At 43.4% G+C, this 25588-nt stretch overlaps 1 protein-coding gene across 5 annotated transcripts; it reads left to right on the plus strand.

Annotated features, from left to right (window-relative positions):
* Positions 1–350: 350 nt before the first annotated feature.
* On the plus strand, positions 351–24696 carry smg6 (SMG6 nonsense mediated mRNA decay factor; the record flags this gene model as incomplete). 5 transcript variants are annotated; one of them, XM_084075066.1, is made up of 19 exons in its annotated part: positions 351–441; positions 3089–5573; positions 6599–6791; positions 8246–8356; positions 9016–9122; positions 9945–10023; positions 10773–10883; positions 12836–13051; positions 14366–14427; positions 14571–14716; positions 15273–15386; positions 15730–15895; positions 16351–16567; positions 17802–17981; positions 18193–18354; positions 19070–19214; positions 19467–19702; positions 20881–20962; positions 21983–24696. In XM_084075066.1, the coding sequence occupies 19 exons, from the start codon at positions 351–353 to the stop codon at positions 22111–22113; spliced, it is 5034 nt and encodes a 1677-aa protein (XP_083931192.1). In that variant the 3' UTR covers positions 22114–24696. The 5 variants fall into 5 exon arrangements, with proteins under 5 accessions (XP_083931192.1, XP_083931194.1, XP_083931195.1 ...); XM_084075068.1 differs by having other exon boundaries at positions 16354–16567; XM_084075069.1 differs by having other exon boundaries at positions 9022–9122.
* Between the last annotated feature and the right edge of the window lie 892 nt (positions 24697–25588).

Genomic DNA, 25588 nt, shown 5'->3' on the forward strand with positions numbered 1-25588 from the left:
TCTGTTGGTAACTCTGAGAGTGTACAAATGGAACCCTAACGGGTCCATTTCCATTTGTACACTCTCAGAGTTAAATTAACACTAATGATGATGATACAGTGTAGATTGGGACCCCCAAGAAATAAAAATGGTTGAGTCCCTGGCATATCTTTTCAAATGGGGGTCCCTGGGCTAATATGTGTCAATTTGGGGGTCCTTGACGTGAAAAGGTTGAAAACCACTGGTTTAAAGTGTTCATGTAGCATATAGTCGCTTCTTTTGGGCTCGTTTTCCCAGACCACCGTTGCTTGTTTCTCTCTCAAAACCTGGCAACACTGGTTGTGTTTGTGTTGTTGTCGAGAGGACCAAAGATGGCGGATGAACTGGACAGAGTGCGAATCTCAGCTAAGGAACTCCGTGCTGAAGCGTCGAATTTACCCAATACCGGTGACTGTCACAAAGGTGAGATTAAAGTGAGATAAAACCTCGGAATATCAACTAATTCAAGTCGAACACCCAGTGAGTTAAAGTACAGAAAGTAAGATACTAAATAGAAGTTTGTCTGTGTGTCAGGCTAGTTAGCCAGTTAGCTATTATTGCTAACTGACTGACTGTCATTCTCTGCCTCTGGTGGCGCGCCGTTTATTTTCAACCCACAATAACCCGCACTTTTCTATGCAATATAGTATAAACATATTACACAGTGGTGGTAAAAGTACTCACATTGTTTACTTAAGTAAAAGTATCAATACTGCAGTGTAGAAATGCTCTGTTACAAGTTAAAGTCCGGAATAAAAAAAATGTACTTGAGTAAAAGTACAAAAGTATTGGCATAAAAATGTCCTTTAAGTACCAAAAGTAAAAGTACTCATTATGCAGAAATCTAACATTTCATGTTTTCAAAATGTATAAAATCATTTGAAAATAGAAGATCTACAAGTTCACCACCTGTTGCGATATTTTCAAATAGCCGAAGTCGGGCTGAAGCGGTTAATGTATTGTAATAATATTTAAAATCTCCAAAGTAACTAAAGTTTTAAAATAATCAATGTTAAAAGTACTATAGTTGCCAATGCCTCTGAGATGTTGTGGAGTGAAAGTGTTGAAAATTGGAAATACTCCAGTAAAGTAAAAAATACCTAAAAATTGTACTTATCTCTTATTAATACGTACAAAAAAATCAAGCACAAAAGAAATACTGATGAGAAGTTTGATATGCTATTAAAGCAACTTTGTGTAAAGATAAATAACTCAACTCAACCGTTGTCTTTTCGATGGAGATTGGATAATCTATAGCTTGCGTGACTGCGTGTGTAGTTGTGTCTGTATGTAATTGTAAGTTGTTGTGGGCACTTAATGGCCACCAATAAGGCCCGTTTTACTGAGCCCCCTGCTTTTTTCCTTTGTTTTTTTATAACAATTATAATTGTGTTCCTTAGTTGTTGTGGTGTTTTGCCACAATTGAACATACGTGGAATTTGTTCTCTTAATTTACCCATTAGCACAGGGGTCTTCAACGTTTTCAGCCCAAGGACCCCCTTTCCGAGAGACAGATGAGGCAGGGACCCCCATTATATATTGCATAAAATTGTGTTGCAGATTAAAGCTTTTCATAGATGTTGTATTCATGTTACTGTGTATTTTCAGACATTTAACCACTTAAACCGTCAATACTTGGTAAACTTTCACTCTGTACTTAGTCTGCTCTTTCCCCCCCTCTCTTTGCTGAAAATAGCAGGTATACAAGCTCACAACGCAGCTTGTAGATCGGCTATTTTCGGCTAAAGTTGTCCTTAGAATAGGGATGCTAGGGTTCAAAGTAAACGTAAAAAACTAAGTTCCTATCACACAATGATTTGGTGGACCCCCTGTAGTACCTCTGAGGACCCCCTAGGGGTCCCGGACCCCCTGTTGAAGACCCCTCCATTAGCGCCTGGGGAGCAGGGGGTCAAGTGTCTTGCTCAGGGACACTTCGACTAGGCCAGTGGTTTTCAACCCTTTTCATGTCAAGGTCCATTATTTATTCGGCATTTGAGCCACGGACCACCATTTGATGAGATTTAGACCTCTCAGACTATTTTGTCATCGTTGGATAAAATGTTGTCCACAATTCCATGCTGTATTGATGTTGGTACTATAGGAGAGATGACAGGCAAAAATAACAATTATTCTATATCTATCCAATTGTGTAGACTTCTTGTAAATTAAGTAATGCAGATGTTTAACAATAATCTAACTCTTGAGAGCGTAAAATATGGACCCTTATGGGTCCATTTGGTTTCATTTTGCACTCACACATTAACATCTGGTTTTAAAATGACTGGATATGCAGGTTTTGTAGCAATAGTAGAAATATTAGACCTTAATTGTCTAATGTTTAATCATGTTCTAATCACCTATAATTTACTTTACTTAAGACCATTTTTCAAATATATATATATGTATATATATATATATATATATATTTTTTTTTTTTTTTTAAACATTTTTTACAAAATAGACAATTTTACATCGATGTGCCCAGATGTCCCTATTGCCCACCTATCCTGTTACCGTTTTGGATCACAGTTTTCACTGTTGTTGTACTTTGGTAACATGTGGTTACACCGCCCATCTCATTGCATCTTTCACAAGTGATCATTTCTATGGCTGCAAGCCTGCAACTATTGATTATTCCCGTAGCGATTATTCTATAGATTACTTTTTCGATTAATTGAATATTTGAGGTGTGTGTGTGTGTGTGTGTGTGTGTGTGTGTGTGTGTGTGTGTGTGTGTGTGTGTGTGTGTGTGTGTGTGTGTGTGTGTGTGTGTGTGTGTGTGTGTGTGTGTACCAGATCAATTAACCACTCATGCGTTATTTTGTACTGTTTATACTTTTAAACTGTGTCGTGCAAACAGTTAAAATTGCATATCTGCAAGCTCACAACGCTTCACAATACCTTGTGTTGTGAGCTTGCAGATCGGCTATTTTAATTATTTTTGGAAGCTATAGCTTGCCTATAATGGCATGCACAAAACAGGGATAGATAATTAATAGATTATTTGATTAAATTATTGCTTTTTCTTTACCTGTTGCACCTCTAATGGTTTGTGTCTGCTTCTCCACAGCAGAGGAAAGAGACGACCGCCGCCAACGGCAGCAGCAAAGGCGCGAGGTGAAGCGGCCTAATCTGCAGCTGTACCATCCAATGGCTGCACACGGACACCGCAACCACGACAGTGACGAGGGAGAGAACGCTGAACCGGGTCACCATGGGGACCCCGTTCCCGCGACCTCTGACCCAGACCAGCAGGTCAGACCACCACAGGGCAAGAACAAGGCCGTCTCAGAGAAAGTGTCGGAGAGACGCAGCTGTACAGATGGGGCAGGCGGCACGGAAAGAGAAGATGAAGGCAGACCGAGAGGTGATGGCAGTAACTGTCACAACAGCGTAGCCAACGTCCCGACTGGCAGCAGCCACAAGCCACAAGCCAAAGCAGAGGGATGCCAAGGTCAGGACTGCAGTGAAAATGACAACCAGGAGCCAGCCGGGGCACTCAAAGCGTCCCGCAAAGCCCGTAAACCAGACAGAGAGTTCTATCAACCTGGGAGTCGAAGGAGTGGTCAGGGGAAGGAGTCTGTAGCCTCCAGAGAGGAGGAAAAGCCTCCACCCACGAGGGAAGAGTCTACGACAGAACCGGAATGCCAGAGAGAGGCGGGGGCAAAGGAGGGAAATAAAAATCCGGCCACGTTGAGGGAAGGACAGAAGGACAGAGGGGATGAAGGGAGGGCGGAGAAAGCGAAGGGAGCCAGAGCCGGTGAGGGGAGTCGCAGGCAGCGGAGGAGAGACTCTGAGAAAACTCCTGCTGCAGTGGAGAACCTGTCCAGCGAAATGGAACAGCTCCACATGACAGAAGAGGAGGCAAAGACAGGAGTTGGAGGTCAAGAGGGAGAAGAGGCAGGCGGTAGGAGGCGCAAAGCCACCGCTGAGGGACGGAGAAGCCAAGGAGGTGGAGGAGAGGGAGTGAAAGATGAAGGAGGAGAAAAGACCGAGAAGAAGAGGGAAAGGGGAAACCGCAGGAGAAGGGGAGGAGGAGGGGAGAAGGAAAAGGAAGGAAATCAGGAGTCGAGGAGGGGAAGAGTTGAAGGAGGAGGAGGAGGGGTGAAGAAGTGTGACAAGGGTGGTGCTGAGATGGAGAGAAACAGGAGAACATCAGAGGCAGACAGAGCGAAGGAGCCCAACAAAACAGGAGAGACCCAACAAGGCAAGGGCAGAGACAAGCAGCGAGAGAGACTGAGAGGGGACAGCAGCAGCAACAACAACAACCACCAGCCCCGAGACGTGGACAGGAACAGGGAGACGGTGGCGGAGAGAAGTGAGAGGAACAAAACCAATGCCAACGTTCCGACCCTTTCAACAAAGCGATACTCCAAGTCGGACATCCGGCGCTCGCGGAACCGCACCTACAGCAGCAGTTCGGCTAGCAGCCTGGATGGCCCCGGAGCGGGGAAGGGGGTCAGCAACGAGGGGCCCCAGCCGCGGTGTCTGGGGCCTGGGCGCAAGGAGAAAGCGGAGGGGAGGAACGAAGGAGGTGTCCGAAGAGCAGGGGGCCAGCCGCACAGCTGGAGGGCAAACGGAGGGTCGTCCACGGAGTCCCCTGAAGGCAGCGAGCTGAGCGACATAGCGGAGGACCGAAGGCGCAGGAGGAGGGACGGCGAGGAGGAAGACAGGGTGATGGAGCGACGGCAGGAGGAGAAGGGCCGACCGCGGGGGAACAGAGTGGGAGGGCGAGGAATCCTCCGGGTGTCGCTGGAAAAGCTACCGAGTGCATCTCCTGGTAACGCCCCCGCCAGCCCACATCGCAGGCCTGCCCCGAGCCCCCGCGGTAGAGGGAGGGGCATCCTGGTACTCCCTGCCCACACGGACCTCTCCAACTCGCCGGAGCCCGGGCCCAGGCTGCTGTTCGGGGGAATCCGGGGCGGAGGAGGCACAGCGGCAGGCAGAGGAAGAGGAGGGAGAGGGGGGGGGATGAGGCGCCTCTGGGACCCCAACAACCCTGACCAGAAACCAGCGCTGACCCGCAGCCAGCCCTCCCAGCATACATCGCTCCAGCAGAAGCCCATGTACCTGCAGACCTCAGGGGGCGGCTACGGACAGCTCCACTTCCTGGACACGGACGACGAGGTGGCGGGCAGCCCCCCCATCCACCCGGGGGAGCACTTCCCCACCCAGCAGCAGCAGCAGGCCGCCGCCATGGCCTACTACAAGTTCCAAAACTCCGACAACCCTTATTGCTACCCTGTGCCCACCAGCAACCCGCACAACCCCAACGCTTCTGCCGGCCAACGTTATCCATACCCATACCACATGGGTCCCTACCAAATGGGCCCGTCCAACGGCATATACCCGGCTACTAGCGGCGGGTATCGGGGAGCCGGATACCCCCAGACTGGGGTGGACGGGGGTTTGACCCCCGAAGAGGCGGAGCGGCAGGCTAGGGGCGAGCTGGGGAGGCTTCTTAGGGCTGCTGACACACAGGAGCTCCAGCTTAGTAACCTGCTGTCCAGGGACAGACTGAGTACCGACGGACTGGACCGTATGGCCCAGCTGAGGTGAGGAATTATGGGAAACGAAGGGAAAGGTTGTTGAACAACACACTGGCTGCGAGAGAAAGAGCTATCCATCTAATACATGAAGTCACTACTAGTCTAAGTTTGTAAAAGTATATTACTCCGTAATGGGGAGCTCATACTGTTTGTTGTTGACAGTATTGACATTATTGTTGACCTAAGTATCCTCCTGGAAGTATCCCTAACCATAACCTTTTCGTCATTTCAGAACTGCAGTTCAATCAATCTATTAAACTTATCCTAAACTTCTCAACACATTTTCTTTTGTTATTACATTACGGTCATTTAGCAGACGCTTTTATCCAAAGCGACTTACAATCAGTGCTTTCAACATAGGTAGGCAAGAAAACTACTAATTACCGGAAGTCTTAAGTGCATTCTCTTCTAAAACAAGCAACTAACAGTATACCTAGCGCTGAGGTAAAAGTGCAATATATCAGCTACCTACTTTCTTAAACAGATGAGACAAATGGGAAAATCAAATGAGAAAGAGCTAAAACCAATACGTGTATCAAATAAACAAGATCCAATAAAACAAGAGCTCGTACAAATAATTGACAACAAGTAGGCAAGGCTACGTGGAAGGGTCAGGGTAGTGTTTCCTGAAGAGGTGGGTTTTCAGCCTGCGACGAAATATGGGCAGTGACTCTGCTGTCCTGATGTCATCAGTGGGGAGTTCATTCCACCACTGTGGGGCCAGAACAGAAAAAAAGTGACCGTGTAGATCGGCCAGAAAGACCACTGACCGACGAGGCCCGAGGCGGCAGACCGAAGTGGTCGGGCAGGGGTGTAAGCCTCGACCATAGCTATTTGTTTGTTATTTGTTATTGCAAGTAGGACATTAACCTACTTGCAAGTAAGAATTTCTTTTTCCTGTGTCTGTGTACATACTGTATATTGTATGCCACTTTGTACTTGAACTTCAAGTCAAAACAGTTAAACTTTAATATTTTTGGTCTAATGCCACTTTAACAAACCAGTTCAATGCTTATGTCCTTGTGTTTCAGGGCGGAGCTGTTGACTCTGTACGAGCAGGTAATCCTGACCGACATCGAGTTCTCCGACTCCCAGAATCTGGATCAGGCCCTTTGGAAGAACGTCTTCTATCAGGTCATCGAACGCTTCCGCCAGCTGCTCAAAGACCCAGCTGCTGACAACACCCCTCGTATCAGGAACATGCTGCTCACACTGCTGGACGAGGTACAGCAGGGGTGTAAAGTACATTTACTCAAGTACTGTACTTAAAACTAATTTTGAGGTATTTTTTACTTTACTGGAGTATTTCCAGTTTTCAGTACTTTAACTTCTACTCCACTAAATCTCAGCGGCAGATATTGTAGTTTTACTCCACTACAATTATTTGAAAACTTAGTTACTTTGTAGATTTGCATTATTATTACAAAACATACATTAACCTCTTCAGCCCTATTTAAACTTATATTTTGATGCCATTACTTTTCTACTTTTACTCAAGTAAATTTTGATTACTGGACTTTTACTTGTAACCGAGTGTTTCTACACTTTTACTTCAGGGGTTCTCAACCTTTTCAGGCCGCGACCCCCAAAATAATTATATTATTTCCCGCGACCCCCCGCGTGCACGCGCGCGGTCCCGTTCGCGCGTGCGAGCGGTCCCGTTCGCGCGCGCGAAGGTTATTTAATTATAATAGGTTATTTGATAATTGTTTATTATCAAAACATTTTTGCAAAAAGTGGGTAAATTGAGTAAATTAACTGATAAAACATGAATTAATGATAACATAAAAAAATATTTTGTAAAAAAAAAAAAAAAATCATTTTTTTTTTTTTTTTTTTTTTTTTCAAATTCACCAAAAAATCTGGTGACCCCCCCAAATTATTTGGCGACCCCCCCTGGGGGTCGCGACCCCCAGGTTGAGAACCACTTTACTTAACCCAGTAAGACCTGAAGCCGATTCAACAAATGTCTTCTAAATCCCCACAGTATTCTGAAAAATGTATGTTTCTATGTCAGTGGTGCTCAAACATTTTCATGTCAAGGACCCCCAAAATGATATGTATTTGGCCGCCGACCCCCATCTCAAAATATTTTGTTCCAGGGACCCCAGAAGCAAATATTTGAGTTGTTCAGTTTAAAATAATATATATATATTCAAAGATTTGCACACAGATGCGTTCCAGGTCTTAATGGGTTAAGTAAAAACATTTAGTACTGTTTCCACCACCCTAAGGCAGGGGTACTTTGTTGTTGATAGTGGCAAAATATACAGTATATTAACCCTTTAAGACCTGAGGCAATTCTTTAAAAAAAAATCTAAATCCTAACAGTTTTTCAAAAATAATGTAAAAAATATTTTTTCACAATTTTTCAAAAATAGCAGATCTACAAGCTCATAGCGCGGCACTCAGTGCCGCGCTATGAGCTTGTAGATCTGCTATTTTTCAATAGCTAAAGAATTCTAAAGTGACACAGATGCGTTCCAGGTCTAAATGGGTTAAAACACTTCACTGTTATTACCTTAACACCATGAACCCCAGTGTCTCTATTCAGGGGCATATTTTCAACATTCGTTGAAAATAGCGCTGTGAGCTTGTAGATCAGCTGCCTTCGCCAAAGAGATTTGATGTCGAGGGAAAATGTTAATCACTGTCCTTAATGTGTCTCTGTTTCACAGGGAGCGATATTCTTCGATGCACTGCTTCAGAAGCTGCAAACTGTGTTCCAGTTTAAGCTGGAGGCCTACATGGATGGCGTGGCTATCAGGGCTCGCCCATTACGCAAAACGGTACAACACTGTGTGTGTGTGTGTGTGTGTGTGTGTGTGTGTGTGTGTGTGTGTGTGTGTGTTTGGGCCGGGTAATATATTGATATTATACTGATATCGTGATATGAGACTAGATATCGTCTGGGATTTTGGATATTCTAATATCATAATAATAAAGATGATATGGCATAAGTGTTTTTCCCGGGTTTTAATCACTTAAAAAAGAATGTAAAAAGTGTTAAAAAAAAAAGTCTTAAAGCATAAAAATATCCAATCAAGATTGTGTGGATTTTATTATTATCGTTACAATATCAATATTGAGGTAATTCGTCAAAACGTTGTGATATTTGATTTTTTCCATATTGCCCAGCCCTAGTGGAAGCATTGATATGTTTGTAAGACTTTTGACTATTGGAATACTTTTAATCAGTAGTTGGGAACGATTATAACAAGGAATTATTACATAATTGAACACTAAAGAGGTTGTTCATTTCAGCCACACAATGTATAACTTGATGTTTTGTTTTCTATAGTAGATGATCTGGTTGGTATGTTACTAACATGTTGACAAATTGTTCGAGGAAATGTGCAAAGCATCCAGATGTTCATCTTTAAAAGTTCAAAGGGCTGTAGTCTAATTGTTTATTTTGTGTTTGTGTGTGTGTGTGTGTTTCTCTAAGGTGAAGTATGCTTTAATCAGTGCTCAGCGGTGTATGATTTGTCAGGGAGACATAGCCCGCTACCGTGAACAGGCCAGTGACTCTGCCAACTACGGCAAGGCCCGCAGGTAGGCTGTGATCCACGCAATGTTGTTGGTGATGTGTGTGTTGTGAAACGCATTGGATAATCAAACTGTACATACTTTGTTTTCAAGGACGGCTACTGTACAACACTTGAAGATTTAAAAAACAACATCCCCCCTTGGAGCGCCGAGGAGTGGGCATTTCCACCCGCTCCACTCCGCTCACATGCTCTGGTCCACACCAATGCAACTCCTTGCAATTCCTTGCAACAAAACCGTTTTTAGGCCAGTCCGCACCAATGCAACTCCTTGCAACTGCCATTGGCAATAATGGTTGCAAGTAGTTGCATGTTGCAAGGAGTAGTGTAGCGAATCATTGGTGTGGACTGGCCTTAATTTGGCCATATCTCCTAAACACCACCATTTTACCAATATACTGTACCTGAACTTATGTCAGGTTATATCACATCGCAGGTCAACTTGCATTATGGGTACGATACTGCCAGTTCAGGAGACACTACCTTAACCTTTTATTCCCCCTATTTTGTTTATTGTCCCTATTATATTCCCCAGGTGTCTGTTTTATTCCTTTATTATAATTGTCTACTCTAATTTTAATGTAGCATGTTCTATTGAATTTAAAATTTGATTTGATTTGAATATGACCCATTATGGAGAGATGAAAGTTTGGTAACTTCAATCTCCCGAGTTCAACATTTTGAATACAATTCTCAGTTGGTACTGAAAATCGGCAGATTCAGCACACATTCGCATCTCACACCCAAGGTCATAAATTTGTACTACGTTTAATTGACGATCCCCTATAGACTTTTCTGATGACTACAATGTTGACTCCTTTATTCTAAGCTGGTACCTGAAAGCCCAGCAGATTGCCCCTAAAAATGGACGACCCTACAACCAGCTGGCCCTGTTGGCAGTCTACACGGTATGTCATTTAAAAAATCACACCCAGTGTGAAGTGGGCGGTGTGTGGTCATCACAACTCATCACAACACATCAACAACAATGACTTTTTTTAAAGTCCATACTGCTATTCATAGGGCTGCACATGTGTCATGTGTTTCGCTAGCCAATCACAGTCCTGAATTTGCAAAGTCAGCCAATCACATTACAGTTAGTGGTGATGACACTAGCTGTAATGTGATTGGCTGATATGAAAAAAGTATCGATTTGCATTAACAATGGAAGGGTTAGGGGGTACACAAATTTTTTGGTCGGTGTCCAAAATCACACCCTGTGTGAAGGTAGCGGCGCCTTTGATATATTTTGTCATCGATATGTGTTTATAATGTGTTTATAGCCATGTGTCACGTGAAGCTTGACCAATCACTTTGTCGACGGGTCTGACCAATCAGAGCGTTGACGGGTCTGACCAATCAGAGCGTTGACGGGTCTGACCAATCAGAGCGTTGACGGGTCTGACCAATCAGAGCGTTGACGGTGAACACGGACAAAGTCAGGTATAGAGCAGGACCCGGCTAGCGCCGCTAAAAAAAAACAGTGAAAATGGGGGGAATATGCGATTTTCTTTTTCCTTTTGGCTGCAGGACTTTTGCAGCTGATGGGAATTATGTCGTCGGATTTGTGCCTCAATATAATCAATATAGAATATACTAATAAACTCTCTCTCTCTCTCTCTGTGTCTCTGTCTCTCTCTTTCCTGTCCCTTATCAGAAGAGGAAGTTGGATGCTGTGTATTATTACATGCGCAGCTTGGCAGCCTCCAACCCCATCCTCACAGCAAAGGAGAGTCTGATGAGTCTATTTGAGGAGGCAAAGCGCAAGGTCAGTCAAACAACAGCTGAGTCATTTACCCTTTATGTCCCGTCAAGTACCTGGAACCTCAGAGACATAAACGGTAACGATGCGGTCCTGAGATTGGCCCCTGTTGGCTTCGAATAAGAAAACAGCCTGTTGGTGGTAGGCAACGGAAATTGGGCTGATGAAGGCACACCAATCAGCCCATTAACACAGATGTTGCCAGGAGGTCTACCAGGAAATATATACAAATACAAAACACTAATATGTACAAAGGAGGAAAAAGGAAAAACGGCTGCAGTGAATGACACCTCCTTTCGATGGGAATTCACATTTACCTCCCCTTGCGGTCTCCTGATACACATCCTTTAATGCAGTGATATTCAACTGGTGGCCCAGCGGATTTCCATATGCCATTTTAAAAATAAATGTAACAAATTATTATTGGATGACCATTTTGAATGTTTTTCATAACCGTTAACTGAAGCTCGTTAATGAACCATTAACCGATTAGAATGTAATGTAGGCTACTACTTAGAATGGAAGAATGTTAGTGACTCACTCAGGGTCCCAAATTAAAGACTGCTACAAGAACCCAAATGCGGCTAAATGTAATCTTTGGTGAGTAAGTCACCCATAAGAAAACACAGCTCACTTCATATTTACTTAAGTAAAGTATCTGGTGTAAAATTGTATTTAAGTATCAAAAGTAAAAGTATAAAGACCTTTTCACATACAAAACAGACAGAAATGTTGGCTACTTCTCTACTTCTCACTACTTTCAGAATAATGTAGCTTTCAAGTAGTTCACCATGTAGCTGGGTATCTGGGCAAAAGTTTCATTGTTACATTTCTGTGGTGCATCAACATACAAGGACACAGCAGATGAGTTCTGCTATTTCTGGGTCTTGAGTGGATGATGTTCATTTACACCAAAGAAATAATTCACCTGGATTTTGTCTATCTTCCATCTTCTCCATCATCATCCACTTCAAACACATCATAAGAGCTTGTGCTCTTTATCAGCCGGGGGCTCAAAACTAAAGCAAAAACCTTTCTTTCATGTAACATGTCTACCGGCGCGCCTCAGCCTAATATGACTAGTCCGGTGCGTCATAGGAGCAGGGACAACAGATGCAGAAGGGATCAACACTGTAGCAGCTCGGACAGTTTAAGCCTTTTATTCAGGTGCAAGTACAAAAACAAATGACTGACGTCAGAGTCATGAAATGTAAACACACCTTGCCAGCCTACCTCCTATACTCTTACCGCAAAGACGCTTCCATGCCAATGACCCGTGCACATAACATACTGAAATATACACTTCTTCTTTTCTTAATATCAAAATCAAAGCCTGTGCACTATAAAGGACTGGCACAGAAATTATCCTATCAAACATCAAACTGCATCAATGCAGTATGAAGCAGGCCCTAATAAGTTACCATAATGGACATTATGCCCATTGTTGTGTCCTATAATCTGACCTGTAGCACACAACAACCGGTTCACCATGAACATTTTATTCATTTCTGTTGTCACAGTCTTGTGTCCCCCGACTTCAAGTAATTTTACAATTGTGGCCACCTGCCTAATCTAGTTGAATACCACTGCTTTTATGGATGGTGCCAGGGCATTCCACATTTTGGTGGCAGTAGAAGAGTAGGAGAATGGGAATTTTCCCATGTTTGTTCTAAATTTGTGTAAGACCAGATCATAGTTGCTCCCTCTAGAGTTCTTGACAAGAAAGTCATTTTAAGACTTAAATGAATACATATCACAACGGCTTAAAGGTTTAAAACAAAGCTTCAGAAAAACAAATAAATATTGGAGGCAGAGAGAACAATGACCTGAGGGGAGCGAACGGTTTTTAAGCAGTTACAGAAAGCAACATAAATTGGGGATCAGCTGAAAAAGTTTCAATTTCATTATTATTATATATTTTTTTGCATGATTAAATACTAGTTGTACTCCCCCTGCAGGCAGACCAGCTGGAGAGGAAGAGGAGACAGGAGTCCGAGGGTGGCTCCAGGGGACCAGCGGTGCGAGGAAGAGGACGAGGGGAGGACGGGGCCCGCGTGGAGATCTGGATCCGTCCAAGCGGTCCCACAGCAAACCCGTCCTCTCACAGAGGCGGCAGTGAGTCCAGCAGGGACTCTGAACAGGACGGGGAGCTGGGCAACCTGAGTGCCAGTGATGTGAGTGCCCCACACACACACACACACACGCACACGCACACGCACACGCACACGCACACACACACATACGACAGACACACACTCATACATTCAAGGTGGTTGGTCTCACGCAGTGGTGGAAAGTAACTATGTACATTTACTTAAGTACTGTACTTAAGTAAACTTTTGAGGTATTTGTACTTTACTTGAGTATTTCCAATTTCCAATACTTTTACTTCTACTCCACTACATCTCAGAGGCAAATATTGTACTTTTACTCCACTACATTTACTTGAAAACTTTAGTTACTAGTTACTTTTCAGATATAAATTAGGATATAATGAAACATACATTAACCACTTTAAACCTATTTTATACCTAGGCTATTTGAAAATAGACGATCTACAAGCTCACAACGCAGATCTACAAGCGTCGCTTGTAGATCTGCTATTTTCAAATTTTTAGTACTTTTACTTTTGGTACTTTAAGTACATTTTGATGCCAATACTTTTGTACTTTTACTCAAGTAAATGTTTAATTCTGGACTTTTACTTGTAACAGAGTAGTTTTATATTGCAGTATTGGTACTTTTACTTAAGTAAAGAATTTTAGTACTTTTTCCACCATTGCTCTCACGGTTCAATTGCCTTGAGCTTTGTTCCTACTATGCACTCATAAATGTGCATGCCTACCCTGGTCTGATCCGCACATGTCTTGCCCACGTTCACACGATCCAAGTGTTTTATAAAGGCACCACAGTGAAAAGTTTTCAAGATCACAGTAATACGCAGACACTTTGGAAGAGGGGCCCACGTAACCTTGCGTTAACAATCACCTCCCCCACAGACACATCTGAGTATTTTTCTTTTACTCTCTCTGCTATGCCTTCATTTGATCTTTTATATATATTTCTTATTCTATAAAATGCAGCTCTTTCTAGCTGTCACGTTGCACAGTCAGTGTTTTCATCTTTGCTGTTCGCTCGCACGATGCTACATGTTGTGTCATAAATGACTCATCCTCCACGTTACATCTGAAGAAAGGTCACTGTCCTTGCACTTTCATGATCTAAAGTAAATGCACTTTTGTTTTTTTTACAAATCTTATACCCTCAGAGAGTGTACAAATGTGACACTAAGGATTTGACTGCCATAAGTCATAATTGTGCAGCTGCAACCTATGTTGTGTTCCAACATGTTCCTTTAAATTAGCGTTGACAGGGACAGACTTCTTGTGCTGTCCTCTTGTTGTGCTTTTTGTTTTTCATGTGCCTGTGGGTAATGTACCAATGATGATTCATACGGTTTCTTCCGGCCTTCTTATGTTCCCTTTTAGCTCAATAAGAGGTTCATTCTGAGCTTCCTGTATGGCCATGGAAAACTCTACACAAAAGTGGGGTGAGTGCTTGTGTCCTGTGTGCTGTGCTCATTCTTGATGAAGAGAATCATTTTCAGAGAGCATGTCATCTAATGCTTGCGCTCTTTCTCGCTCCTCTCTCCTCTCTCCTCTCTCTCTCTCTCGCATGTGTTTTTTCATACAGTATGGAGTCTTTTCCTGCAGTAGCCAGTCGGATTCTGCAGGAGTTCAGGGCTCTGCTCCAGCACAGCCCCTCCCCTTTGGGCAGCACACGAATGCTTCAGATCATCACTATCAACATGTTCACTATCCACAATGCCCACAGCAGAGGTAACACAAAGACCTTCCTCTGTCCTGCTACTCCTGTCACCCTGCCCGCATGCATGCATGCATGTAAAGCCTGAGTTATACTTGGTTGTGCATGCTCCTGTTTTTTTTTTTACCATTTTGCAAGGTTCCTTTGCATGGAAATGTTTAGGGACCCTTAATTTAGGGTTCTTATCTCTGGTCTTATCTCTGGTGATAGGCACATTTCATGGAGTTGCATGAAGTGTTCATATTCTGAAGTAATGTACTTTTTGTGGAAGCTATGCCCACTGCCATACCGCCTTCTGGACGGTCAGTGTGCCATTTAATATTTTTTTTCCACTGACAACCTTTCGATAAGGTTTCATTGTGTTACGTGAATCCGTTTTTATGAGAGGCCACACCCACCGCTAACTCCAACCTTTTGGTGCAAAGTTGATCAGTTCGTCCTTGCCCCATGAGCAAACTTTACACAAAGCCATGCAAATCGGTTCATAACGTTTGGAGATATCCTGCCACCAAATAGAAACATAACCCTGGGGTAATTCTGATCATAATAAATGCTGTGTGTGTTTGTCAGCTGGAGAAGGAGACGTGCGCTCTGTCCTTCAAGAACAGAGCACAGCTCTGGGCTTGGCCATGTTTGCACTGCTGGTTCAGCGCTGCACAGAACTCCTCAGAGACACACCTGCAGGTACACACACACACACACACACACACACACACACACACACACACACACACACACCCTTCTTTTTTTATATCCTGTAACATGGTCTGTCTTATGTTGTTTTTAATGCAGCAATGGGTAGTCTGACAAACATTTATGTACTAACAGACAATAATGATCCAATTCCTATTTTTTATTTCCTTTTTTAAGTCTTACAATGAGTTTTGTTCATCAGGTGTACGTTTAAGGTCCTCTCATGACATTTCTATATAGCCAATATAATAGTTTCTTAAAGTAGGTGGGTTTCCTAGTTTGATTTTTCGTAGTTTGATCTCCAATCTCAATCTCTTGCTCCCTGTGCTCTCAGAGGCCATCCCACTGGAGAATGGAGAGAAGGAGGAGGAGTTAGAGGGCATGGCGAGAGTCTCTGCCTTCCCATTGGACCTGAGAGAGTTGCTGCCCAGCATCAAGGTTTGGTCTGATTGGATGTTGGGACATCCTGAACAGTGGAACCCACCGCCTTGCCGTATCAGGTGAGTACAAGACACACACACGTCCAAAGTCAAGCATACACACACACACCAACCTACGTCATCCAGCTAAAGCTAATACATATTTAAAGGCCCCGTTAAATCCAAATCTATGTTTATCACAAACTGTATGTCCTGTGCTGAATTTCACCTACAGTATAAGCCAGTATCAATTACAAACAAGTTAGGTAGTTGTAATGGTCAATTGATTATCACTAAGAAATACAGAACAAATCATCTGTTTGAAATTTGAACTAGGCTTGACCTCCCCTGTAGGTTTAACCATGCTCTTTTCTGTCAGGCAGATAGGTTAAATGTAGCGAGAATCAGCTGCTCAAGTGGTGGCTGCGAATCCCTCCTGAGTCCGACACAACACACACGCCGCTGCACAGTAAAGTCCGGAGCGTAGATTTAGCATTTGTTTAACACTGTGGTTCTTGCCGTGTACCCGCCTCCAGCAGCAACCCTGACGTTTGGCAGTGCCTGGCCGACCTGTGCAATGTGCTGGCGCACGTCGACCACGGGGAGGCGCCTTTGTACAAGGCAGACGCAGAGGACGAGGGCGATGAGGAGCTGAGCCTGCTGCTACTGGAGGAGGACCGACTGCTGGCCGGCTTTGTACCGCTGCTGGCTGCGCCACTGGAGCCCTGCTTCGTAGACAGACACACTGACACAGTGAGTGAGATGGTTACTGTACAGTAGTGTTTCCCAAACACTGGCCGGTACCCATGTTTGGGTCGCGGACCAATTTTTATGGGTCGTCATGAGTACAATATATATATATATATATTTTTTTTCCCTAAAAGAAATCTGATCGGTGTCAGATTTTCTCTGTATGCTTTCAACTGCACAACTGGTTGGGAGGTGTATTGCACTCTGATACATTATAACTTTATGAGAAAATCTCACACCGATCGTATTTAAAATGTTTTTTATTGAACAACACGGAATATACGTGTACTTCTGGGGGGGCTTACATAATTGTAACATCTGTGGCCATGGGTAAGCACTTTATATTTTAAATCTGAACATCTATGTAGATGTACAGACCCCAAGTGCGAAAGCGTAAAGACTATTTTGAACTAGCTGCAAGAGTTTAGGTCATTATGACCGATGACCGTCTTGATCCAAGGCTAAGACAGACAGTGAGATGGTTACTGTATAGGAAATATAGGAGCCCTGTTTTATAGACAGACACAGTGAGTTAGATCGGTACTGCAGAGGGACTGCTTAATGAAGTACCTGCCTGATTCATTGACTGACCCGGTGTCCGAATAGGGGGAGAATTTCAATGCTTTCACTGTGTGTTGATGGACAGCAACCCTGCAACATAGACACTTGAGACAGTGTACAGCCCAGTGTGTTTAAACACATATCTGCCCTTCCCAATCTGGGAATCCATTCGGTTTTACTGCATGCAAAACAGGAAATCGGATTTCGCTCCTCCCCTTATGCAAATGTTCGGTCCGCTCCTTCCGGGTGCTCCCATGTTTACATTAAATCCAATACGTGTTTGGGATTTTAGTGCTGACAGATCCTTGATGTACAGTATATTACAGGATCTGTCTTGAAGGAGTAGTTCACCCAAATGATGACTTATTTTCTATCAATTACATTTTTTAATTTTTTTTGTCGCATTCCTAAGCCAGTAATTTGATGAACGGGTCATTGGACAGAAGAGTCAGTAGCAGACTCAAAGAGTCTCCGGTCATCAGATTATTGGCTTAGGAATGCGACAATGAAAAGACATCTCCATGAATTCAAGGCTTCATGGGGTGTGTAATTAATTGAAAACATTTTTTTTTGGGTGAACTACTCCTTTAAGAGAGTATGCCCTTCTAAACCCACAGCTCAGAGTGTTGATATGCTGACGTAACGACTTTTACACCCCTCCCTCCCACTCCCCCAGGCTATAGCAGCAGACTGCAAGCGAGTGACAGTGCTCAAGTATTTCCTGGAGGCCTTGTGTGGACAGGAAGAGCCATTGCTGGCCTTCAAAGGAGGCAAATACGTCTCCACGGCAACCTCTCCTCCAACTCGCCAATCAACGGACGGAAGGGAAAGGCAGGATTCTCAGACCGAGAAAGAGGTGAGAAAGTCGTCCTTTACTTCCCCCGTTCAAACCGTCTCCCCCTCCCCTTAACAAGCTTAATTGAGCCCTTCGCTTGGAACCGAGCGGAAATTGACTAAAGCAAAAGTGGCTTTTTAAACGCCTTCATCGATGCATTTCTTTGCCAGACTGTAAGCAAGGTTACATAACCTCACCCCCGCGTCCTTTCATTCATTCTGTCCGTCTGCAGAACGATGACGTCATCGTGGAGGCGGAGTCGTCCGCGTCGGACGGCGAGATGGACGTCGAGGAGGAGAGTGACGGCAAGGATGACATCAGAGAGCTGAGGGCTCGGCGCCACGCCCTCACCAGCAAACTGGCACAGCAGCAGAGGCGCGAAGATAAGATCCAGGTACCAGTTCCAAGCTTGCTTCCCCCCCCCCCCCCCCGGTGGTTAGCGGAGCATTACATTTCAGATTGACAGATTGGAATCTGGAGCCGGAAGAACCGGATCCAACATTGAGGAACCGGAATCGGTTCCATCACGTTTAGAATCGTTTCCGGAACCGGTTCACCACACTGTCACAGCTGGTATGTGGAGTTCACGTCTACTATACAATTACAAAACCGGTGGTTCTTCATCTTTTTAATTTCAAGGACCATCATAACTCGGAGAGTGTACACATGGTACAAAATGGGTCCATTTGGTTCCATTTGTGCACTCTTAGAGTTACAGACCTGCAAGGGTCCATTTGGAACCCCCTATACTTTAGGGGGTTAAATCGTTAAAGGGAACCGTTAAGGAATCGGACCGTTAAGAGGGAATAGTCAAGGAACTGGAATCGTTAAAATCCTAGATGATCCCAACCCTAGTGGAGGGCATTGATTAGTTTTAGCTCATGCAGCATGATTCTTTCTACAGTGCAGACAACTGACAGACTTTTTACCGTGCGGAACGTTTATTTTACCTGGAAGTCTCATTGAGGTTAAAACCTCTCTTACAAGTTAGACCTGGTCAAGACATGGCCAAAGCAATGTATAGAAAGACAACAGACAAAAACTAGCAACAATAACAACACACACAGTTTGATTTACAGCTTTTAATGCGTACATGCGTGTTTTCCCAGGCGGTGTTGCAGGCAGGCGGTCAGTTGGAGCTGGAGGTGCGTCCTCTGTTCCTGGTTCCAGACACCAATGGTTTCATAGATCATCTGGATGGACTAAAGAAGCTCCTCCAGTCTGCCATATATATACTGGTGGTGCCGCTCATAGGTGAGATTGAAAGAGGGATATGATGGGATGATGTGCACTTGACCTTTTTTGTCAATTTCTTTCCTGAAGAGGGGGGAGAAAAGATTAACCAATAATAGACCAATAGAGAAATATGAAGAGCAAAGTTTAAGCATACAATCTCCCCGTCAAGTGTAATATCACTGTAATATCTTGTCCAATCGCTGTAAAAAAAAAAAAAAAGAATTCCTCCATGTAATATCACCTGGACTGACTTGTCTCTCCTTTGGCCAGTGATCACAGAGTTGGATGGCTTGGCTAAGGGCCAAGAGCACATCATTGGAGGAGGCCGCAGTAACCCCAACGTGAGTGTGTCCCACGTGCGGGCTGTGCAGGAGAAGGCCCGTCTGGCTGTGGTGTTCCTGGAGCGAGGGTTTGAGGCGCGGGAGCCCTGCCTCAGAGCCCTGACTAGCAGGGGCAACCAGCTGGAGTCCATCGCCTTTCGCAGCGAAGATACCTCCGGCCAACAGGTGAGAGGCAAAGTCAACAAAAGATCTCAACATCTAAAATCTCCACATAATTTGGACGAGGCCGGTGTACGACATCAAGTCCAGATTGTGAACCTTTTTATGAGCGGGCCCTTTTACAGCTTGAGTACGGTTGAAGAGGCCAGGCCATGTAAAGGAATGCATAAATGGATATTAAGTTCAACTACAATGATTTTTAGTTTTTGGAGGTCTGCGCACACAGCAGTGAGAAACGGGATCTGATGGTTGGTTGGTGAAAATAGGCAGAGTAGCTTCTATTAGGGAGGGCAAAGTCACCCTCATACAAGCATGCATAATAATCATTAAAAAAAAGGAAAACTCTTCACTCATTTGAGATCATAAAATCTTGGCAGATAAAATGATTGGCCGGGGACCTGACATTCATAAGAAGGGAGTAGTCTGGAGATGAAGATGTGTTTACCACAGCCCTTGAGACCTTGGCAACGGGGAAGCTTTCTTTTTACACTTCTCCTGATTGTTAAGGAGGAATAAAAGGGTGGGTAAGGTTTGTAGCAACCACTAATGTAATGGGTAGAGATTGATGCGAGGATTGAAAGCTGGAGCAGTAGGACCTCTAGGGGCAGCTCAAGGAACTACAGTCTTAAGCGTAAATGTTTATCTGCAGCACAATTGATGGATTTGAAAGTTTGAGACAGCAGAGTCAGTACTGCCATCACTAAAGGACTAAAAGATGGCCCTAATGAAAAGGGACAACCCACCACAAGAACACTTATATTGCCACTGTATTAGTAGTCTCTGGCTCTGTACCCTATCCTAGAAGAATGTGATATATTCTTTGCTGGACAGATATGGTTGTCATTAGTCAAACTTGTACATTGTCAATGAAATATTACACCTAAACCAGGAACGCTACATTCACGGCAAAACTTTTTCTTTCTTTTCTTTTTTGGTTTTCTTTTTTGACTAAATTCATTCAATTAACCACTTAAGCCCTATTTATGCATCGTCATACAGCATTTACGCTACTATAATATAGTAGCGTAGAATAGAATAGATTATTTTAATACAATCGATAACTTTTTTATAATCAATGAAATATATACGTTTGATCAACTGTTGCGCCCGTACCGAGTGTTGCAGTTTACTACGGTCAAACGCTCTGGACCTCACACTCCCTACGCTACTCCTCTCTTCCTCAGGGAAACAACGACGATGTGATCCTGTCCTCCTGTCTCCACTACTGCAAAGACAAGGCCAAGGACTTCATGCCAGAACAGAGAAGTACGAAACAGTTATTAATCATCCATTTGAACTCATGCATTGCATACTGTATGTCTCCTATCTGAGTTTCTGTCCAGTAAACCACAGCACAGCCCTGGCTGTCATCTATTTACTTTGTGTGTACTTTGTTGTCGGGTGAACTCTTATTTTATTGTGTTTATTAATCACTTATAACCTAGGGTCCCTTGTTTTGGGATATGTAGAAAGTGTTTCTAAATGTTTTTAACTTTGTCAGAAATAGCAGATCTACAAGCTCACAGTGCATCGCATTGTGAGCTTGTAGATGGACTATGTGTTGAAATAGGGCTTAAAGCTGCACTCAGTAACTTTGATGTCCTACCTGAGATTCGAACCCCATGGTCCCCTGCGCAATTGCTGAGCAAACCACTGAGCCAATAGAGCGCACCTACTTACTCAGGGGAGATGTTGAGTGGCAGTACTACTTGTCAAGCAGGGAGATTAAATACAACCATTGTAGTTGTGTTAGTTCATTGTATTAACATACTTTACCATACAGATTCACAAAGAAAATGTACATACTAGTGTACCTTAAGGGGTTGAAGTGGTTTAGCTGCAATTTTCTAGTGAACTCACTAGGGGTGTGCCGATATATCGTCCCACGATATATCGCGATACGTTTTCGTGACGATATGTATCGTTTTGGGGGGAAAAAATATCGTTTTTTACAATCATTATAATAAGGCATGCAAACAGCCCCGAGGTGAAAAGGGTGACAACATGTTGTTTTTTTTCCGGGTCAGGTATTGCCCTATTTGGATTGAAAACGGCTATTGTAGCTGAAAAGCTACAAGTTTGCATGTCTGAATAATGCAAAAACAGAATTATTTGTTTGCATTTACTTTTTTCCTCCGCCATATATTTTCATAATAAAAAAAGTGTGTATCGTATCGATATCGTATCGAAGTTGTGAGCCAAATATCGTATCGTGTCGTTTGGTGAAATTAGTGTATCGGCACACCCCTAGAACTCACCTCTTTCACCTTCCCTACACACAAACAGGTGGGCCAGTGAGGTTACGGAGGGAGGTGGTCCTCCTCACTGACGACCGTAACCTGCGGGTCAAAGCTCTGACCCGCAATGTCCCGGTCCGGGACATCCCCGCCTTCCTCAGCTGGGCCAAAGTGGGTTGAACCAGGCTCTGGAACCGGAACCCAATGGCTGAAACCTGCTCGCCCGCTCAACCAGGAGTGGAGAAGACACACTAAAAACCGAGGAGGGTGGGAGAGAGAGAGAGAGAGACGTACAAAGGGAGGGAAGGAAGAACCACTTCTTGTGAAATACAAACTAAAGTGAGAAATCGATTGGCGTGGTTTTGATGAGGGTTTTTTTCTTCCCCCCTCCCCCCCCCAATCTCGCGAAAGGGTGTTTGCGTGTGCGTGTTAAATCAGCGAGCTCTCCTCGAACAAAACAAAGTCCAGGAGACCTTACATGTCTCAGGATGGCCGAACCGGGAGGAGGGCAGAGCTAGAAACAAGGGTGGGGAAAGGTAGGGTTGTTTGTTCCACCCACTTAACCTCTGCGGCAAGTTAGAGTGTGTTTTATAATGGCGTTAAGCTGCGTCAGAGTGAATTAGAAGTGAGAGGGAGAGTGTTTTAAGGTCATGAATGGAAGAGAAGTACATTGAAGGCCTTAAGCCTAATGCCTGATTTATACTTGGTTGTGCTTTGTGTCGTGCAAATAGCCAATCTACAAGTTCACAACAAGTCACAGTGTGACACGTTGTGAGCTTGTAGATCTGCTATTTTCAATGCGTGACACAGGCACGCAAATAAGCTTAATTGATACCTAGTCATATGACCGATATGTCATGATTCTCAGTTGAAAACTGTTCATTTTGGCGTGTGACGCGGTCGTATGAAAACGTATAAATTAGGCTTTAGTCCGTCACTCCCAAGGACTGTGTTAAGACTGCTTTGGCGTGCGTAGCAGAGAGGGGAGATGGAGGGTGTGTTTGAACAGGAGCTGCCTGTTGTATGGTATATACAACAGTCCTTAATGTTACCTTCAAGCCCCCCCAATGATCTCCAAATATTATTTCCTGCTGATCTAGCAAGCACTTGAGACCTGGCTAATGTCTCGTGTCGTCAGTCCAGCTTGATGTTGACGCGTTGTTATTTCCAAGTCTGGGTTTTGTGTAGAAAGAAATATTTTTGTTAAATCTTTCCTTGGTTTGTGTTGCTTTTGCATAGATTTATAGCGGTATGTGTTAGTTTGATCAATTATTTTTATATTCTATCTGATTCTGAACTGTTACTGATTCTGAATATCCCAGCGGAGTGAAGGGTTGGTCAGGAAATGTAGAATTCGTGTAACACTTATTTTATGTTGCGTATGGCACCAAATGGGTGGAGTTTCCCACACCTCAGCAGAGCTCTTGCTGGTCCATTGCAGAAAACAATTCTTAAGTGACTATCCAGCACCCTCCAGTCAAAAACATTTTCTCAACTCTGTTAATATTCCTGTACGGAAAACCCAACATGTAATTCCTACACAGGATAAAACAACCCAACAACAAGGGTCTGGTTTGAGACACTAAACTGAAGGTTTAGTCTCAATGTCACTTTGCTTTCAGATAGTACACAGTAAAATCCTTGGTGTTCTCAGAAGACTGCACAAATGGACCCCGTAAGAGTCCATTTGGTTCCATTTGTACACTCTTCTGAGTTAAATGAACACTAAAGTCTTTATCCCATTAAGACCTGAGCCGATTCTTTAAAAAAATCTAAATCCTAACAGTTTTTTTTTAAATAATCTAAAAAAAGATCTTTCAAGATTTTTCAAAAATAGCAGATCTATAAGCTGAGCTTGTATATCTGCTATTTTTGAATAGCCAAAGAAATCTAAAGTGACACAGATGCGTTCCAGGTCTTAATGGGCTAATATGTGTACTAACATTGTTTAGGGTTAAGTTTTCAATTTCTGCTGTGTATTTGAAATTATCTTTTTGACAGCTTCCAGTGTCATTCGCCCTGTCATTATTACCAGTCTCAGTTTGAAGATATTTTCATATTTGGATTTATGTTGCTTACTTTCTTCTTTTGTCATTCATTTAACTATTAAAATAAATAAAAGGAAAATGCATGCATCCAGTATAATATATACCGTACTTGTAACCTGTGTGCGTGTGTACGTGCACGTGATCTCCGTGGGAGTAAGCATGTGTATTTGTAAACATGGTGTGAGAGTGTATGTGCAAATCAGTTATAGTGGGTGTTCGTTAATGTGCATTTCACTGATAATCCTCTACTTTTCTGTCAAGCTGTATCTACCACACACAAAGACTGTTTTCATTGAATATAATTCCTGTTTGCCACACAGCATTTAACTGTACAGCCAGCCTTGAACTTATGCCCTAATTAATTAGCCCATTCCAATTTCTTTATTTTTAATTTTTACTAAGATTGTGAAATCGGTTTAGTCTCCCTTTTTGTGTGAATCATTCTGATTAGTTATTGCTCTGTTTTGAGTGTTTGTCTTGTTTAGGCTGTATACAGTGTCTTACTGCAGTGTTTTAACCTCTTAAACTCTATGCCTTGTTGATCGTGGTCCCCAAGGGCTCTTGTAGATTTCGCCAAACATATGACATGGCCAGAATAGGGTTCAAGTGGTTAAATGGCATTTCCATATGCAAGCAGTCACATAACCTACCATCCATAAAACTGTTGATTGCTGAAATTTTAAAAGGTTTCTCTGTGATTTGAATTTAATAAAAGAAATTGTTGTGAATACATTGTTTTAATAGATTGGTGCACGGGTTGTAGAAGTCCCATGCATGCTGAACGGCTTAATTCCAACAAGGATTTATGTTGGTTGAGGGACACCGGCATGTTGTATGATGTTGTCTACAGTGTTGCAGATAAAACGTGAAGTTGGACTTCTAAAATGGCTACCGCTACAACTTCATGCATTGCATATCCAGCTGCTACAGTATGTGTCTTCCAAAACACAACAGAGCCTCATCTTGAGACAGGATCTAATAACAGCATGGATTCCATGTGAATCTTGGATGTCATGTTGATTATGTCATATGGACACTGGGAGGTCATTACCGTGTGACATTGAATTAGAAATATGGAGTTCTTTACCTTCACTGATTTCCAGGTAGGATAAAAATGTCAAAGTTTAAAAAAAGCATAAATCGTGACATTTTTGATGAGATACTTGCTTGGCCTAATGTCAAAAGAAATATTGTTCTGTTCAGTTTTTGTTTTTTGGCGAGATTAACCACAGACACCCTTCTAGACGGCTTGGCACCCGCCTGTAGTGCCATGGTTGACAATGTCAGTGAAGTCATTTGAAGCAGACAGCATCACCAGAATGGACACTAGATATGATGAAGTATAGATTAAGCATTAGAAACACTCTTCTCCATTAACAACTACCATTGAGCAAGCCACTTCACCAGTAATTGCCCTAGTTCAGCTGTTCAGTTTCCAACAGAAGACTAGTGATATTGTGCAGTTCTCTGGAGTGAATAGGTATACAAATTATGGACATCGACCAGGGCATTGGTGGAAAAGAGCATCAACTTTCCCCGGATTAAGGACAGGGATTATATCTGGTTGTAGAGAAGGCACTGACATATCACTGAAATCTTTCGGAAAC

The sequence above is a fragment of the Gymnoscopelus microlampas genome (genome assembly GCF_963454915.1).
Source record: "Gymnoscopelus microlampas genome assembly, chromosome: 12".
Classification (NCBI taxonomy): domain Eukaryota; kingdom Metazoa; phylum Chordata; class Actinopteri; order Myctophiformes; family Myctophidae; genus Gymnoscopelus; species Gymnoscopelus microlampas.